Source organism: Falco naumanni, chromosome Z (assembly GCF_017639655.2).
Source record: "Falco naumanni isolate bFalNau1 chromosome Z, bFalNau1.pat, whole genome shotgun sequence".
Lineage (NCBI taxonomy): Eukaryota > Metazoa > Chordata > Aves > Falconiformes > Falconidae > Falco > Falco naumanni.
In genome coordinates this window covers 83,667,549-83,680,218 of record NC_054080.1, presented here as the reverse complement: position 1 = coordinate 83,680,218, position 12,670 = coordinate 83,667,549, and the positions used below count along the sequence as shown (strand labels likewise).

At 44.4% G+C, this 12,670-nt stretch overlaps 1 protein-coding gene across 2 annotated transcripts in view; it reads left to right on the top strand.

Moving 5' to 3' along the window:
• MYO5B (myosin VB) overlaps positions 1-12,670 on the top strand; it is a 147,415-nt gene that overhangs the window by 71,979 nt on the left and 62,766 nt on the right. For both annotated transcript variants that reach the window (XM_040580477.1, XM_040580476.1), the window contains exons 13-16: positions 3,812-3,934; positions 5,229-5,312; positions 10,969-11,118; positions 11,786-11,883. In XM_040580477.1, the coding sequence (XP_040436411.1) occupies positions 3,812-3,934; positions 5,229-5,312; positions 10,969-11,118; positions 11,786-11,883 (455 nt within the window). The remainder of the gene's footprint in view (positions 1-3,811; positions 3,935-5,228; positions 5,313-10,968; positions 11,119-11,785; positions 11,884-12,670) is intronic.

Here is a 12,670-nt window from a genome sequence, read left to right as displayed (position 1 = left end):
GAGCAGGAATGGAAAAATCAATGACAATTTTTTTTGCCGTTAGCATGAAGTGCATCTAAAAGGGTTTGACCCAGAATGGGCTGGTTGGAAGAGCTGATGTATCAATCCCGGCATTGTTGTCCAAGATTTATCAGGGATCTTAGTGAAGTTCTTTCTGCTGAGGAGGAAAGTGACCCCGAGGCTGCCAAAGGGGGGAAGTGTCCAGCCAAACCCACAAACTCCCTCATGTTCTCGAACTCTCTCGTGGCTCAGTTTTGTGTTTTATGGCACGTTGCCATCATGTTAGGCTGTTACTGTGCCAAACGCATTTTCTAACGCTGTTCAAAAGATGCTCTTTAACCTTTCCTGTGTCTTTCTGTCAAGTGCCAGAAATGTTGAAGTCGGCTTCTAGTTTTCAGTCCTGCTTGTCCCTGTGCATCACTGTGAACTTGGGTATCTGAACAAATGTGTGTTCCTTGTCTGGACTTGTTAGTTTTTTGAACATTAGAAATTAACATGCTGCCTTCCTGTGCCGCCTCGTCCTGTCCCAGGGGGATTTCAGCTCCACGAGCAGATACATGGAGGTTGGACCGCTGAGCTTTCCTTTCGGGCGGACCACCTGATTTGATGGCAGAATAACCTTGCCTACATCATGGTTTCAGCTTTTATGACTTTAAAGTCAGGCAGATCACTTGTAGTGGAATGTGTCTCTGCAGCGTGGAGGAGACCCAGGCTCTTCTCAGGCTTTAGTATGTGTTGGAGTGATAAGGACAAAGGAAATAAAATGTAAATAGCTCCCACTGTGTTTTCAGAGGGTTGACATTTGGGTCATTACATTTTAATGGACCTTTGTTGCTTTTATCCATTTAACTGTCCTTCTGTTGGAGGTGATGGTGGTGGGAATCTCACCCTTTAGTCCAAGCAGCTGTAATCTTCTCCTCAGCTGTCTGGTGGTTCTTGAAGAACACGGTGGGTTCTTGGCCATGGGATGCTTCTGATACAAAAGTAGCAGACTGGAGCCTGGGGGCTGACCCTGGCTGAGCTGGGTGGGTTTGATTCCAGTTGCAGTAGTTCCTGGCAGCTCAGAGGGCAGTGTATGAAAATGGGAGGTGACACTGGCCAGAATTACACTGCCTGACCGATTTTATCCAGAGTGATGGGCAGAGGGATGGTGAGGGCAGACAAGCAGAAGCAATGACCTTGTGTAATTAGTGGATGAAGGTTTTTCCTGTTAAGAGACTTCCAAGCAATACTTGCATCGGTTTTCTTCTTCCCCATCCCCTAAAGAACGTCTTGCACTGATGAGTGAGTCTCAAATAACTTCCTCAGTGGCTCTGAAGGCCTTAAGCTGCCAAGCCAATACCAAAAGCTGTTACAATAGTACAGATAATGGCCCTGTTAGTTTAGTTTTTATCTCTGAGACTTGGTCCCTATCAGGTGCTTCTCAGGCAGCTAAAAATACCCAGGCTGCAAAACGGTGAGCAGGGAGCAGCGTGGGTACAGTGAAACCCTCTTTCTGGGAGGCAGGAGTGATACCTTTGAAGTTCAGCTCTGAGATAAGCAGGTTTTTCAGCAAAGTGAATCGCCTAAAAGAGCGCTGGTGCAGGAAAAATCTGCTCTCTGCAGAACCTGGCAGTTCAGGTTTCTGCAGTGCTCCTGCTCTGTACCCACAGCTCAGTCCTGAGCAGGAGATGCCTAATGGTACCTCCAGAAAGGATGTTGTTTTGCATATAAATATTAAATATAACTGATGAAAAGACACCCATCTGCATTTATATAACTCCATAGCTGGAACATGCATGTCTGTCTTGCATAATAAAATATATCTATAGTTGCATAAATAAATGACTTCTAATATTTATATATAATCTGTTATTTCTATGTGTATCCATAATTGACTACACTTGCAACTGTAATATTACAGCTGTAAATATAATTTATAAATGTAAAACATCTGACATAGCATGGCTTGCATGAGTGGCTGCTGTGTTTAGTTAATCCACGTTTTCCAGTTAATGGGGGTGGGCAGGAGATGCTTGTCCCAGTGTCCAGAACCCTTCTGGCATGTTTTGGCTTGCTGTCATGAAATCAAAGGCTGTTTCAGAGGAGCGTAAAGAAATACTGCTCTTCTGTCTCAAGTTTTCCTTCTTACTGTTTGCTGTTCCTATTCCTGTCACCTTTCTTATAAAGGTCTATGAAAAGACCTGATGGATTACCCAGAGTTTTCCCTGATGCTGCACAATTGTTCCGTGATTTCTCGGCTTTCAGCCACCTGATTTTAAATATTGCCTAACACTTTTCTCCTGACTCCTCTTTTTCTAGCCCAAATAATCCGATCAGCCATTTTTTGTTTAAAAATTATTTATGTGTATATATGTGCAACCATTGGTGTTCTGTTGGGAGTGATGGAGAGTGCACCATCCCCTGCCTTTTCCATCCCTGGCAGGCAGGCAGGAGGGATGAGGACGAGCCCCATTTACTGTGGGGCTCACAGCTCTCAAGTGTAACTACTTCACTCCTTGTTTCGTTTGGTTTTCAAGAATTTTGCTTTATGGCAAACTTGTGCTGGAAAAGTACAAAATAAAAGTTATTTACAACCATGGTGCTTTCCTCAAATGCCCTTATGTTTTTTGGAAAGCTTTGGGGATTTGGCTGGTTAGCCTTAGAGGGACCTAAACATACCCTAAAAAAAAAAAAAAAAAATCTTTACAGGAAGTGTAATCATGAGAGCATTGGAAGTTACAATATATTGTTACATACTGCTATACAGCTATACGCTTGCAAAATAATAAATCAAAACCAGAATTATTTTTTTCTCTCTAATCTTGGCAGTGCATTGCTTTAACTGAAGAATTTTATGATTATTTAGTGGGTAAAAACTGCAGGTGCTGGGTGGGAAAGCAAGCTCAAGCCCTCCTTATAACTGCTGATTTGTGAGAGGCAGCCCGTTCCCTTGCTGCACAGGTGGTATTGTGAGGTATTTTTAGTCATGGCAGTTGTTTAGGATTTCTTCATTCTCTGCCCCATCCTACCAAAACAATGTCTTGGGCAACACCTGATATCTTGGTGTACTGTGGTCAGATTCTTTCAAGGGCAGGTCTGCGTAGGACTTGGACCCTGATTTTTGTGTAAATAGGGTGCAGGAGGAGGGCTTGGCATCCAGGAGGTCTGTGGTCCAGGAGGCTGGGTATGTGGGAGGGGGATGTGGGAATCATTCAGCTGTGGTTGGACAGGTGTGTGGGGCTGAAGTCCCAACTCTGTGTGCAACTGGGCTTAATCATCCTGTGTTTGGGATCCAAGTGACCCCACCCCAAGCCTACTGAGAGGCAGAAGTTTCTTAAGAATTACCGGTTTTATTATTAACGTTATTTATTATAATATTACTTTTAATATTTTAATATACTGTTGTATTATCATTATTATTTTAAATTAGTCTCCCACATGTTATGTTGGATGGCAGTTCATGAAATTATTTGGTCGCCAGAAGTTGCATTAAGAAAGTAATGTTGGTGTCTCAGCAATTACTGTAACTTAAGTGCAAAAATACTTCTTTAATTTTTTTTTCCTGCAAGAGTTGTTCTGGCTGTTGGAGCAGAACCAGCATCTGGGTGTTTTTCACTGGAAATGAAATTCTAGCGTATCTGTCAAGTATATACATGAAAATAAAATAACACATGCTCCTAGAACTAGAGGGTGGACTACTTTTTCTCAAATATTCCTGTAGCTCATGTGGACTACAGAAGGCTGGTAAGGAGGGTTTCTCCAATACCTCTGCACACCCCCTTTGCATGCCTGACCTTGACTTTTTCTGGTCCATTTTCTCCCCATCCAGGTTCCCAAAGGCACTGACCAGAACTGGATGCAGAAGCTGTACGACCAGCACACTGGCAGCCAGCACTTCCAGAAGCCCCGCATGTCCAACACCTCCTTCATCATCCTGCATTTCGCTGATAAGGTAACCAGGCGTGTGTTGCATGCGCTGGGACTTGAATGCAGAAATGGGAAATGTATGGAGAGGAAAAAAAAAGAACTTCACAAAGGAAAACTAGTTTATAGCACTGCTGAGATGCTTTTTTGGTGATAGGGCTGCCTGATTGGCAGTAATCTTGGTTCGTGCTGCAATCTAGATCAGCTTGGAGGACTTCAGCCTCCAAACTATCGTGCTAAGCTTTAAATAGTTATGTTTTCTAGAGGAGAGAAAAATCCTCTTTCTCAAAGCTGCAGCAAAATGAATTTCTGTAAAGGGCAGTTTGACTGAAAATGAAAAATTTTCCAATAAAGGGAATTACTTTTCAAGAGCAGGAGCTGTGAGCATCAGCAAGGTACAGTGGAGAGGAGCATGTGAGAGGTGACCCTGGGCTGATCTCACCCTTCCAAGGGAGAAGATGCCAACTTGTGGGACTCTGAATCCCACTGTCTGGTGCTGTAGGGTCTTGTCCATGGGCTCCAGCTTCACTGAAACCCTGATGTGACAGGTGTTAACTCACAGCAAATAAGAATCTTAAGAGCTTGCAGTTATCCAAAACATATGTTTGTTAGAAAGAAAAATGTAAAACCAGCCTGGAGATGTGTCTGCAGAGCCAGATGACTGCAGGTGCTGTGATCCCATACAGGTGCTTCTTCTAACCAGGTTTGCCTTGGATGCGAGTGACACTTTTCATGGCAAAGGATGATACTTCCCTTTCCTCAGGCCTGTGATTCTGCACATGTATACTTCGCAAATGATGTCTCTTTGCGAGTTTTCCTTTTTTTTTTGGTGTGTATATGGTCAGTTATTTGATCCAACTTCAAATGTAAAACATAACGTAAAATTTTTTCCTCTCTGAATTCTTCCTTTGCATCCCAACCCTCTGCAATTTCAAAAACAAGAGACAGACAGGGGATGTAGCCAGGGTGTCGTCTTAGATTTGTTGATTACCTTACAAGATACTCAGGAGTGGACAAAAGAGCATATAGAGGTACTGATGATTGTTGCATTTTTACCCCTGTTTCCGTGGAAGTGTGGTTGGGTCCCATACAGAGCAATTTAAGGACTAAGAAGCAATCTGTGTTTGCAGTAAGGATTTTTGCTTTAATTTAATTAACTTTCTTTGATAAAAAGTGACCTTTAAATTCCAGTTGTTCCCCCATCCTCCTCCCTCTCAGATTTTTCAGGTGAACTCCTGACACTGGGGGAGTGGTGGGACACAGCACCTTGTCCCTGTGTGGTTGGGCTTTACCCTCTGGGCTCTTCCTTTGTCTCCTGTTAGGTGGAATACCAGAGTGAGGGATTTCTGGAGAAGAACAGGGATACCGTGTATGAGGAACAGATCCACATCCTGAAAGCCAGCAAGGTAAAAGCAACAATGTGGGGCAGTGATCCTGGCTGGAGCTAAATTGGCGCTGCCACTCTCCAAAACGTGGGCTCTGTACGTGCATCCCTGTGCCGTGACACAGCATACTGTGTATGTGAGCATGCAGGTGCCTCCAACAACTAACAGCAGTGAAAGAGGCAAATAAACAGTGTGTGGAGGAGGGAGTAAAGGGGCAGAGGAGGGTGCTGGGGGTTATGGTTGCACCCAAGTGTGGATGTGCATGGTCCTCTGCTCTCCTCCACCCTGGTGCTGGTATCCTGTCAAGATGCATCACCAAAATCCTCTCCAAACCTGCTGATGGTCTTCTTTCTTGGTCACAGCAAAAATTTGGAACAGCCAATTATGGGGCATTGTAAATCCCATTTAACTCTTGTTCAGAGCTCCCCGCCCATCACCTGGGCACTGAAGGTGTTCTTAAAGACATGTGGAGCCACAGGGAATCCTGGGGTTAAGATCAGCAGTGTGGTTTGTGGTGCTCTGTATTTGTATATTGTATATACTGACCCTACCACCCTTCTGTATAAAATTGGCTGTTACCCTTAGCTGTAGTCCATCATACTTGGCCCTGCAACTTTTAATTACTTTAATAATTAGTATGCAAAAAAATAGAGTCAATATATGATTCTGGAAATGTAACATGAACTCTGAGACATTCTCACTGCTGTAGAGGTATTTTACACTACTGCCAGTATGTAATATTAACAAATTAACACATATTGATGGTCATGCTCGCTGTCATTCCTGTATTACAAGATTTTGTGCCATGTAGCTTTGCTCTCCTGAGTATTGTACAACCAATTTGTTGACTTGTCATTGCATCAGGTGCCAGCGGAGACGTATTGACTGATCTCAAATACCCAGTCTCCTGGTAAAGAGCTTTTTGGCACCTGGGGTTTAAAGTCTCTGTTAGTCCTGAGGGCTGTGAACTCAGTGGGCTGTTGGAAGCAGAAAGGGAGTGGCTGCGGGGCTCTGCAGGCTTTGCCATGGGTCGTGCCTGCAGTAAGTGGAGTGAGCACTTGGCAAGTGGGCTTCACGTTGGAGACCTTACAGTTGCTTGTATGAACTGAGCAGATTTTACATTGACTTCCTTACATGTTACTCTTCTCCGTGAGCACTTGGGTGCTCCGTCTGCGCTTGGGGTTGGGTTAAAAGTGTCAGTAACACAGACATCTAAGGAATTTAAAGTCCTTGTTGTTTAAAAGCAGACCAAAAGTTCCTCCCTGCAACCTTGAGTCTTTCATTGTCAGTTAATGAGTTGAGACTTCAAACAACATTAACCCTTCCGGGGGCAGCTCTCTGACTTTTTAGGAAGTTAATATGAAAATCCAGCCCTGTGAAGTCCAGCACACCATCCAGCAGCCAGAATCAATACTGCATGACTTTGGGGCACCCTTGTTTCCACCAGACCTTGTCTGTGTTGTAGGGAAGGAATATATCTGCTTTTCGCCAAACCATTTCAAAGCCTCACCCAGCATGGGCCAGCTTGTTAACTTGCATTGATTATTTTTTTTTTTTTTTTTTCAGTACAAATTTTGAATACCTTCTGCATGTTGCAAGCAGATGTCTTGTGTATCCAGATTTCTCCTCTTCTTGTCACTCTCCCTTGAGTTTACTGCTGGCTGTGACCTTCCACATGCCATCCTAAACAAGGAGCATGATGAGGGGAGACTGAAGTATTATTTTTAGGAGCATTTTAAATGGGAGTTTGTTACTGTCAAAGTTACGAGAGATGAGAATCGGAAATTAATTGAGTATTGTCAGTGGCTTGCCCTTGTCTCAGCAGTGAATTCATATGAAGATGGCAAGATACGCAGTTTTCTCATCTCTGGGGGTAGTTGGGAGTCTAATAACTGTGGAGCTGGGCTTTCATAACACCCAAATCAAGATCTCTGTGCATTTGGGAAGCTCACAGCTTTCCTAGGGTAAAAACTGGGCATGATTAGAGCTTATTAGAAATGCCAGGTAACCTGCAGGAATAATTGATGCTGTACAATTAATTATTTAGCCAGTGCTGAACATGCTGTTGGAGGTAGTGCTGCAGAACTGGCGGTGCCTGGTTGGGATTTCAGTTTGACTTCTCTGCAGGGGTGCAGAGGGGAGCTGTAGCTCACTGGAGTGGTGTGTTGTAGAGTGGTAGGGACGGTGCTATTCCTTAAAGAAAGAAATGGAAAAAAAAAATACTGACATGGGTGTCTCACTTAGGGACCATAATATAGTATCACAGCAGGCTGGGTTTCTGTTTAGTTAAAAAAAACCAAAAACCAAACCCAGCTCCTTGCAGCTGGTTTGCCTGACCTAAAAAGCCATTAACGTGTGTGCCTCAGGATCAAAGATCTGGGTTTACCTGGCCTACAAACTAAGCTAGTGTTCCTTGGGACCAGGCGTTAGGACCTTCTGGATTCACAGTGGTGGCTCTGTAGGTGACACCAACATCTGCATATGTGATCCAGCTTAAAAAACTCTCAAATGCACTTGGTTTGAGAGTTTTTGGGTTTTGTTTGATGAACCTCTGCCTTTGAACCATTTCCTTAATGATGTGGAAGCGGTGGCTGTTGTCAGCCTGTGGCAATGCTGTGCTGTCCTGGAGGGAAGAGCAGTGCTTCCCTTGCCAGTAGCATCCTCATCCTCTTCATCTTCCTGCAAAAATTCCAAAACCTGATCCTCTGCTCTTGCTTTCCCTAACCCCGTTGGCCAGTAGATTGAGTTAGTGTGGTTTTTTTTTTTCTCTCATCTATCATGTGCCCTCCAGGTGATAAAGAAATAAGAGTTTTTTTTGTTTTGCTGTAAAAAGCAACCTGGTTTCTCTGAACCAAAAAAAGTGGCAGTGCCAGTGCTGAGTCTGCTGCTCAGATGTGCTAATTTGACTAAAACTTAAACGTCTGCTGCAAAAGGCTGTGCCACAAGGACTTTGTCCTGTACTCAGGATCAGGCCTGCATATAGTATTCACTGCCACCTTCTTTATATTCCCATTAAAACAGTACACAGAGGAAGGGGAACACTCCGTTTAACGTGGCAAGGACTTAAAGTGCATTGCTGATGAAGTGTTCTTCCACCAAGGCAGAATTGCTTTCTGCTAATTAGAATGCAATTACTGCCATTAACAAGATTGTGAAAGAGACTTTATAAAAATAGCAAATTAGTTTTGTTAGGGCTGGTCAGCTAAAAGAGTTGATGTTCTTTGAATTAAGAAAACTGGTTTGAATACTGATCAAAACTACACAGGCATGCTGTTAAGATAACATATTCCGGTTCTCTATAATGCAAATAATGCACCAATAGTTTCAACTCCGAGTTGGGAAGGAGGGATCCATCCTTCTTGCTTGTCCCCCTGCATCTGTGGAATAGATCCTGGGCTGCTAAAGATGCAAAACTGGTGTAACTGGGATCATTACACAAGGTGAAAGCTCACCTCTGCCAATCTTGTGGAGCGTTTGCGTGGAGGCAAGCACTGCTATTATTAACAGCAAGTGGATGGAGGGGTCGATGGCACTTCCAGCTATGTGCTGAGAAGATATTTTGAAACCTGAAATTACAGCTGGGATTTTGCTGCGTTATCAAGTGTGAGATAGTAGCGTGTGGAGGCTGTTGGATGACTTCCAGCATCAAGCATGTGCCCCCCAAACATCCCATGTTTGCAGGAGTCAAAGCACCCAAGACAGTGACATGTCATTGAAATACAGCAGCTGTTAGAATGTCTTTTTTTTGGAGGGGGTGTAGAGGGTTAAGCAAAGAATGCACAAGCCTTTATTCTGGTGGGAGTCGAGTGAGCTGCAGAGATAAAAATAAAAGCTGTGAGTTTGAAGGAGATCTTTAGTAGGTGCTGTCCTAGAGTCTGCAAGCAATTTGCTAATGCAATGCAAACAGTTTCCTTTCCACAGTGTTATTTAGGCTGCTGTTCTAGGGAGCTGTGTGAACAGCCTGCAGGGCTGGGGCTGGAAGCATTCCTGTCGTAGGCCAGGGATGTGGCAGAGCGCCAGGCAGCTCTTCGCAGCAGGCTGTCTGTTAATGTCTACAAAACACTAAAACATTACAAAAAAACTACAAGCCATTAATGGAAATACAATCAAGTTTGGCTTTTGTAAAAGCCTGGGACGGAGGCAAGAGCACTGTGCAGCACACTGCTGCGTCATGTCAGTGGTTTTGCATGGAAGTTTTGGGCATAGCATGCCATGGACAAGGGAAAGGTGATGCTGATGCCCTCTCCCACAGATGCTCCAGAGTGTGTGTTGCTGGTGGTGCATGTGCCACTGGTGTGGCACTGGGCTGGAGCCCTGCTCAGCTTGGTGAGAAATGAAGTCCTACCTGGTGAGAGTGGCTTTTCTTACATTTCACAGAACCGTAGAATGGTTTGGGTTGGAAGGGACCTTAAAGGCTAGCTAGTTCCAAGCCCCTGCCCTGGGCAGGGGTGCCTTCCACCAGCCCAGGTTGCTCCAAGCCCCGTCCAACCTGGCCTTGAAGGCTTCCAGGGATGGGGCTTCTCTGTGTAACCTGTGCCAGCACCTCGCCACCCTCACAGTAAGGAATTTCTTCCTAATATCTAAGCTAAATCTACCCTTTTTAAAGTTTAAAACCATTAGCCCTGATCCTATCACTACAGACCTTACTAAGAAGTTTGTTCCCTACTTTCTTCTAAGCCCCCGTTAGGTACCGAAAGGCTGCAGTAAGGTCTCCCCAGAGCTTTCACTTCTCCAGGCTGGACAACCCCAGTTCTTTCAGCCTTTCTTCACAGCAGAGGTGCCCCAGCCTCTGATCATCTTTGTGGCCTCCTCTGGCCCGGCTCCAACAGGCCCATGAATTAAGAATTTAAGAATTTACTGTTTATATGTTAGCGCAGCTGTGGCAGGAGCCAGTGTAGGTGCATAGATGGATTAGAGACGTGAAAATTTAACAGCCTTGCTAAACAGATCAGGTTTATTGTGACTTAGTATTCATGTTCCCCATGCTAGTGCAAAATAGAATATCTTATCCTTTACAAAAAAAAAAAAAGGCATCACTGCATTTGCCAGCTCACCTGTTCTCCCATTTATGAAGTGGAAATGCTGCTGCTGGCTTGCCAGAAATCCCAGACTTCAGGGATCTGAGGCGCTAAATGTAGTGTTTCCAGGGCTGCAGAATGGTCGTCCTGCTGTCACCTTGCTCATTCATGCTGAAATGCAGGTAATTAGTGTGGAAGTGCTGGTGTCTCTTAATTGGAAAAGCAAGGGTGCCTCTGGGGTCCGTGGTGGGAGTGGGTGCTGCCTGTCCTCACGTGGAGACCCCTGTTCCTGGGGCGTGCACTGTGCTGGCAGCATCCTTGCTGTGGTCAGGACTGGATCAGTACTTTGAAATGAAACCTGGGAGCAAGAGTCACCTTGCATTCGGGAGGTTTTATGTCTCGAACAACACCTCATCCTCTTTTTACTTTTTTTTTTTCTTGTTTGATTTAATGTGCACATTTGATGAACTACAAAACAGAACGTCCAGTGGTCCTGCTGATGTGGTTTATGTAGGCAACGCTTCTTCCTTTCGCTTTTATTTTCTTTTTCCCCTTCCTGGTTGAAGATGGGCAAAAAATGACCGGAGCAATGTGACTTGGGTGGGTTCATTCAGCAAAGCACAGGGCCAGAGGTGCTCAGGCATTGTCTTTTGTTTTAGGACCAGATGGTAGCAGGCTTATTTCAAGATGAGAAGGATCCTGCACCCACCACTTCCACGCGAAAGGGAACATCCAAAATCACTGTCCGTTCTGCCAGACCAGTGATCAAAGCTGCCAGTAAGAAGCACAAGGAAACAGTGGGGCACCAGGTAACGTATGACTTGAGTGGGGTCAGTTAACAGCAGGAGAGCTGGGCAGGGGATCCAGATAGATTTTTACAGTTAAGATCTCATTTCTTCAGTGTGAAACAGATAAATAAAATGTTGTTTCGGGATGGGGAACAAGGAGGCTTTCCTGTGACCTGTCTTGTAGGGTAGGGACAATTTGGCTGTGGCATTTTGGGCACCTTCTAGCAGTGCCTCTGGAAGAGCAAGCTTGAGTAGTCTTGACTGGAAGCAATTGAAACTAAGGAGGGTGGAAGCCACTTTGGGATTCACCGGACAGTATCCCAGTGCACTATGGTGCTCATAAATCAAAACAATTTGAGAAAAAGAGCGTTTTTCCCCCTGTGTGGAGAGTCAAGCAGTGTAACAGAGACCCAGATAGGTTGTGCAGTCTCCACCCTTGGAGATTTTTTAGGACCCTACTGGGTAAAGTCCCAAGCAAATGCTTATTGCTTGTACCTCATTGAGCTGGAAGCCCTCAACCCGCCAGGGTCTTCTCTGAATTGTTCCTGTATGTGCTGGGCTGATGAGGAGATTCACGCTGTGTCACGTCCAGAGGCTTGCACCGCAGGTGGCTTGCAGCGCCTGCCGACTTGGGTTGCATGGTACGGCACCTTCATGCCTCCTCAAAACGAGTGGTTTTGTCTTTCAGTTCCGCAACTCCCTGCATTTGCTCATGGAGACTCTGAATGCGACCACGCCGCACTATGTGCGCTGCATCAAGCCGAATGATGAGAAGCTCCCCTTTAAGTAAGTGGGCTTTCAGATAAGCAAATGTGTTCAGCCTTGTAGCAAGAGTGTGCTTTGGACCTTTCCTCTTGCCAGAGTTTTCTCGCTTGTAAAGTTGTTCCTGTAACTGGAAGGTCCCTGTAGTTTGCTGGAGTTAGTTCTCTTGGGTTTCATTCATTTTATCACTATATCATTATTATATATTTATTTATATATTTAATTTATGCGATAAAAACTAATGCAGGTCCTAGTAATTCATAGATATACTCTGCTAATTCTGAGCATCCTTGCTTTGCAGTAATAGGGTCTTTGTACAATTTCATCGTAGAATCACTTTGATTTAAATAGTTAGAGTACTAAACCGTGAAAAGTAGTAGAGATAGGATTGAAAGAGTGGAGATAAGTTGTGTGCTTGCAAAATGGCTTGTAAAATTTATTAAAAATGTCTTGGTGCTTCCAAAATAAATGTGGGAAAAGTAAAGATGTGACTTGTATCAACTTCAGGCAGGTTTCCAGATGAGTGAACAGCTGAAGCAAAAAGCTAGTCTTGATCTTCCTCTGTAGTTCAGAGCTGTATTGCAAGCTGCAAACACTGTGGTCAAGTAGCTGTAAGCCTTTTTTGACTTCTTGGCAATGTATTTTTACCCAGTTTTGTTCCCTGTAACTCCAAAAAAGCTTGTCCATTAGTATGCAGGGACCTCAAAGATCTCATTGTGATGTCTTCTAAAGACCCTGGCATAAACTGCAAGTGGTGACATTTAAGAAAGTGTTATGATTGTAGCTTGTAAGCAGTGAGGCATTGCCCTCC